The sequence below is a fragment of the Harpia harpyja genome, chromosome 3 (assembly GCF_026419915.1).
Source record: "Harpia harpyja isolate bHarHar1 chromosome 3, bHarHar1 primary haplotype, whole genome shotgun sequence".
Classification (NCBI taxonomy): domain Eukaryota; kingdom Metazoa; phylum Chordata; class Aves; order Accipitriformes; family Accipitridae; genus Harpia; species Harpia harpyja.
In genome coordinates this window covers 65626135-65632134 of record NC_068942.1, presented here as the reverse complement: position 1 = coordinate 65632134, position 6000 = coordinate 65626135, and the positions used below count along the sequence as shown (strand labels likewise).

General features: G+C 53.8%; 1 protein-coding gene across 3 annotated transcripts in view; it reads left to right on the top strand.

Annotated features, from left to right (window-relative positions):
* Positions 1-1081: 1081 nt before the first annotated feature.
* Positions 1082-6000, top strand: part of ITPK1 (inositol-tetrakisphosphate 1-kinase) — a 159459-nt gene continuing 154540 nt past the window's right edge. For 2 of the 3 annotated variants that reach the window (XM_052783027.1, XM_052783024.1), the window contains exons 1-2: positions 1082-1187; positions 1525-1725. In XM_052783027.1, the coding sequence (XP_052638987.1) occupies positions 1631-1725 (95 nt within the window). In that variant the 5' untranslated portion in view covers positions 1082-1187; positions 1525-1630. Of the gene's footprint in view, positions 1188-1524; positions 1726-5165; positions 5186-6000 lie in introns of those variants that run through there. The other variant, XM_052783026.1, reaches the window with a different exon arrangement.

Sequence of the window (6000 nt, the reverse complement as noted above, 5' to 3'; positions counted from 1 at the left end):
AAGATACTTGGTTTTGCAGTGAAAACTCATTTACAGGAACCTTTTTTCTGTGAAGGATGTACACCTTTATACTGAATAACCAGTTTTAGTAGCTCTAATAGGAAATATAAGTAGCTGTATCAACTGTTCTTCCTTCGGAAACTGAAATTGCATGGTTCATCGACACGCCTCACTCCCGGAGCGCACTGGACGCCTCCGGCCCCCATGACCCGGCGAGCATCCGTCCGGTGCCCGGCCGGCAGCACAGCCACCCGGGCCGGGGGGTGGCACAGGCTCCCGAGCCCGGGCCGCGGCCGAGCGTGGCGCAGGGAGCCCTTTCAGGAGGGGTGTGCCCACGGGAGGCACGACCCGTGCCCGCGTCCGTGCCCGTGTCGTCCCCCGCGGACACCTGGGGCTCCCCACGCGACGCCGAGGGGGGAGCCCGGGAGTTGCCGCCCGCTGCCGCCTGGAACCCTTTACTTTAAATAGAAACCCGGGCACAGCGCTTCCCTGAATTTTAATGCAGACAGCCGAGCCCGCTAGTTTCCCCTTCTGCAGGCAGCGGGGCGGCGCGGGCCCTCCCTCACGGGGGCACGGCTCAGCTCCCCTCGGCGGGCAGGCCCTCGGCCCTCCGCCCGCTAGCGGCTCCGGGCGGGGCCGGAGGATACCCCCCCGCCGTGCCGGCAGCAGGCTGCGGTGGGCTGAGCCGCCGGGGAGAGCGGCGAGGGCGGCGCAAACACCAGCCCGAGCCCGGCCCGGGCGCGGTGCCCCCAGCGGGACCGGGCGGCGGGGCAGCGGCCGCGCTGGCACAGCCCTCCGCCAGCCGGGCCGGGCCGGCCCAGCCCGAAAAAGGGGCACTGTCTCTTTAAGGCGGCGGCGCAGCCCCAGCCGCCCCCTGCCGGCGGCGGTGCGGCGGGCGGGCGCCGTGCCCGCGGCGCGGGGCGGGCGCGGGCGAGGCCCCTCGGTGCGAGCGGGGCGGCGGCGCGGCGGGTGTGTCCTGCCGCCGCTCGCCCACCCACTCGCCCGCCCCTGTACTGTGGGCTGGGAGCGGGGAGAGGAGGGGACGAGCCGGAGGAGGAGGAAGCGGAGGCGGCTGCGAATAGCGGGCAAATGGGGAGCTGAGCGGCTGCAGCAGCACCGCGGCCGCGCAGCAGCAGCAGCAGCGGCGGCGGCGGGCGGGCAGGCACGGAGGCGAGCTCGGCGGCGGGGTCCGTGCGGGCGGAGGCGGCCGGGAGAGGGGCGGCCGGGCGCTGCTCGGCGGGCAGCAGCGGCATGCCTGCTCCGCTGGCCGCTCCGGGGCTGGCAGCGGGCGGGCGGGGTGGCGGGGGTGAAGGCTTCCCCACCGGCAGCGGCACCTTCTCTGCCCGCCTCGGTGAGCTGCCTGCCGGTGCGGGGCAAGGCCTGCCGGGGGCTGCACGCCGGTCGTCGCCGGCGGCGAAGGCTGCGCCTGGCTCGGTTCAGCGGCGCAGAGCAGGCGGGTGGGGGGCAGCGCCGGCGTCCTCCGCGGGGAACCGACTGATTTTCCTTTCTTTTCTCTTCTTAAAGCCGTTTCTTCGCAGGCGCCGAGTGCGAGCGGTAGCCGGGCTGCCCCCGCCGCCCCGAGCTGATCCTCCTTCTCGCGGGGCGGCCGCCGCCTCTCCGGGCCGGCACCATGCAGACCTTCCTGAAGGGGAAGCGGGTGGGCTACTGGCTGAGCGAGAAGAAGATCAGGAAGCTGAATTTCCAGGCCTTCGCCGAGCTGTGCCGGTAAGGAGGCGGCCCTCGCCGCGCCGCGGGGAGCGCCGGGGCGGCCGCCGAGGCAGTTGGGGTGGGCGGCGGCCGAGGGGCGCGGCGGCCCCGGGATGGGGCTGGGGCTGGGGCTGGGGCCGCTCCGCTCCGGGCTCGGCCGTGGCCTGCGCCGGCCTTCGGGCATTTTGTGCTCGGTGTGTGATTCCCGTCAGCCGGTTGTGCCCGCTAGGACAGGGGGGAGGCAGGGCTGGCCGGTGCCCTCCGGGCGCCCTGCTCTGCGCCCGCGGGGCCGCGGCTGCGGTCTCCTGCCTCCCGCTCACCTGGGCGGCTACCGCACGTTCCGGGGAAACTCGGTCCGGGCCGGTGCGCAGCGTCTGTGTGTGTGTGTGTGTGTGTGTGTGTGTGTGTGTGAGGGCCCGGCTCAGCCCTGGTTTACTGCCTGGGTAAATTTCTGTCCGCCGCTTCCCGAGAGGTCTCTAGTATTCCTGCTGAAATAGTCTCATTTGGGATCTCTGCGGACCTTGCTAAGATTTGGAGCTGAAACCGAGCTATTATTAGGAAGCGTCAAATGACTGGGAATAACCTTCCTTCATGTCGTGTGAAAACACTTGAAATTAGGGTATACGAACCCCTGGGTGAGCTTGTATTCACCAGAGCTACGAATGAGATGTCTGAAGGTGGTATAACTGCGTCTATGTTCTGCAGTCCCAGAGGTAAAGGTTAGTTCAATAAGCTGTAATTAGACTTTATCTAAATAGCTTAGAGGATAATAGATGTAGCATATTACACAATTTTATTATTTAATTGGAAGTGTGGACTCCATGCGGTTCCAAGGTCTTGTGATACGTGCATTACAGCTTCTGATATTGAATAACAGCTTTTTCTGATTTATTTCATTCTAACAGTAAGTTTGTAACAAATATGTGAAATCAGTTTTGATAATTGAAAATATTCTAAATAACTCACGTTCTGTTTTTTGTGAAGTCTGTTCAAACTTTGCAGAATATATTTTACGAGACTTCAAATACACTTTATTGAAGCATGTCATGCTAAAACCACCAATCCCTGTGAAATTTCTGTTGGCAGCACTTGTTCCTTTCTGTAAAGATGAAGGAGGCAGAAGAAACAAAACTATTTCGAGAAAGCGACAGAAGCTTTTATATCAGCTTGTGTTCTTGGCATTCTGTATCCTCTGACAAACTTCAGCAAAACTTGTCAGAGTGTTTTAAAGTATCGAAAAGGCCATGGGTTCTGCTTTAATGTCTTTCTAAATTTCATGTGATTCTCCCAACAAAATACTTCTGGATGAATAATGCTGAGCTTTGACCTTGCCCAAGAGGTTTTCGGTTAGTTTTTGTGACACTCAAAAATACCCTTTAACCTCTAATAAGCATAAGAAAAATGTCATTTTTAGGGTCTTGAGGTTTGGTATAAGGCTGATTTTCGTGCCCAGAAATTAAGGGGAATCTCAGAAAATATGTAAAAAGCTTTTTGTAGTAATTTGTCTTCCATTCTTGGTATTATGTGCTGTACATTCTTATGTTTGGGAATCTCCAAAACTGACTTTCTGCCCTCCACTGTCCTTGTTTCTCTTTTTGACTAGGTTCTTTGCTGCTTTTTTCTCTACTGCAGAAATTCCTTACACTTGTGTTACATAACATGGATCTACAATTTCTTTGTGTACTGCACAAATTTGTTAATAGTTTTAGGTCCTTGCAGTGCTGTGAAAATTGACCCTGAAGTGTGTCTGTTGCTACACTTTACTAATTTCTTGATGAAAATTGGCTGGCTATCTCATTCTGTACAGGCTAAGCTCACTTTGAATAGCATTTACAGACAGTGGATAGGTATGTCTGTTCAGTCATGCTTTGATAGTTTTAAAAGCATTTCGTATTAGCCTTTCTGTAGAAGCAGAGTTAAGTGTTTGGTTTAAAGATCAGTACAGTCACTGGAGCAAGTTGCGCTGCTATCTTGGATGCTCTGTTTTCCTTCCTGGTAACTTCCATTGACACTATTTAGGCAAAGATTTCAAGTATTTTGTGCATAATATCTACTTGATTACTTGTGTGTTTGTAAGCGTTTGTTGCTGTAGAAAGCGGTGCCAAGCTCAACATACATCTTAACAGAAATATAGTGTATGGTAGGAAATAAGGCAAGCATACTCATTCCTGTACAGTGATTCATGCATTAGAGTGGACTGTGTGTCGGTGTGTCTACTTTATGTACTTTATAGTGACTGGTACTTGGAATTTATTTGCCTGTTGCCTAGGGATATACTTTCTGGGTGACTACAAAGTTCAGTTTTGTTTGTACAGGTTTGCAATGAAGCAGTTATATAATCCAGGAAAGTAAGAGAAGCCTCCTAATGAACTCCCGAAGCATACTGGGTTTAAATTGGGGGTATTGTTAGGATGAGAAAAATCTTCATTTCTTTGCAGTCTGCCAGTGCAGCCACTTGTAGTGCGAAGCACTGGTGTCCTAAAGGGATCACGGACAGACATTTCAAAATCTGTTCAAACCATCCTCAGAGAGAGAGTCTGAGTGCTGAACCGCTTGCTTAAGGGTGGTTCCAGGTTTTGTCTCCAGCAGCACTCTTAAGCTGAAATGTTACGTTGTCCTAGCTGAAATGAGGTGCCAGGGAGTGTAAGCAGACCAGCAGTTAAGGTGCTACTTTGGGGCATAGGCAGGCCTGCCTTCAGGTTTCTGCTCCACAGGCTGGACAGGAACCTTAAATACTTTCCTCATGTTTGTATCCATCTTTAAACTGCAGCTTAGGTTGCTGGGTTTCAATAGGTTTCCCTGTTAAATTTTGGCATCTGAATCCTTCCAGTTTTGTTACTGGAGAACTTATAGGCACCTGCCTTCTTAAAAATTTTCACTTGGTTATGTGAAGTTCTGGTAACATGTGTGCCTGGCACACCAGCTGTCCTGCCTGAACACAGTGTCTTGGGGCTTTTGCCTAAGCTTTATATCCACGAGGTAATCTTCCTTGTATTAAAGGCCTTTTGAGCTCACCTGCATTTTTGGTCCTCGCTGTGGCACACTAGGTACGTCTATCTGAGCTGTATTCTTCCTAGAGCATAACAGTCTTGGCTGTGCCTTCCAGGTGTAGCCAAGGAGATGAAAGCAGTGCCTACGGTGAATATCTACCTCTACATTTGTAGCCCAGACCAGCGGTTCCAAAATTCTTGGGTTACAGCCCACTGCAGCCCTTAATGCTTCTACATCTCTTTCAGGTTTCTGAGCGGTGTGGTGAGCAAAAAGGCAGTGTGGTTTCATAGGCCTGTTGCAGAGGATCGGTGGTCCCTGGATAGCATGTTGAGAGCTGTTGACCTGGAGGATAGAGCACTTGGCCTGGCAAGTGGGAAGCTCGGCTTCAAGCCTGCAGCTGGTGTCTCCCAAGGGAGACTGAACCTGAAGATGGGCCAGGGTCACTCTGATCCTCTGGCTGAGCCTGCTGCCTTGTATAGAGAGGAATGTGAGCTCCTTCCCCTGTGCCAGGGTAGCCATCCTCCGAGCTCTGTTGGTAGTACCATGGCAGGGGCATTCCTTTGGGATGAGGTGCATCCTCAGTTCTGGTCTCTGCCTCCCACAGTGGTTTTTGGTTCCACCCAGCAACTCCTTTGTACATAAGCTGTTGGTGGAGTAAGACTTTTATGTTCCTTTCTGTGCATTGGTACAGTTTCAGTGGGGAGAAGAGGCTCTCTGTCTCAGCCTTGCTGGTATGAAGGCATTCCTGTTTGAGTTGTGATGTGGGATTGAGCTCTTCTATGTGGAACAGGGCGTTCAGTAAAGGCTTCTTATCTCCTCAGTGAATTTCTTAGTCACGAGGCAATTTAAGAAGCTACTACTGCCAAGCTGTCCTGGGCTTTTGAGTGAAGCTGCTAGGACACCATGCTTTGTGTTGAACCCTGTATTATCTGCATGCTAGCATATATGCTGCAGCTGCAGTTCCCTGAGTAGGGCCTCTTAGGGGACTGCAGCGTGCAAATGTCTGGTTTGTGCATCTCAGGTGGACTTTCCTGTGAGCCTTTATGTTCAGCTCTGCCAAGGGGATGGCACAGTCTCAGAGCTTTAGGTAGCTGGCTATTGGCAAAATATAGCCTGCTAAAAAGTAGGACAAGGTTTCTAGGGACTCCTAACTGAGAATTTAGGAGCCTGCGATGTAAGCCTGTAGTTCTGACATTGTCATGTGTCCCTGCCACTGCTGAAAGGAACAGTTCCTCCTTCCTCTACCTGCTTGGTCTCGTCCTCTGTCTCAAGCTGGGTTTAGTGGTTATGCAGTTGGCAAAG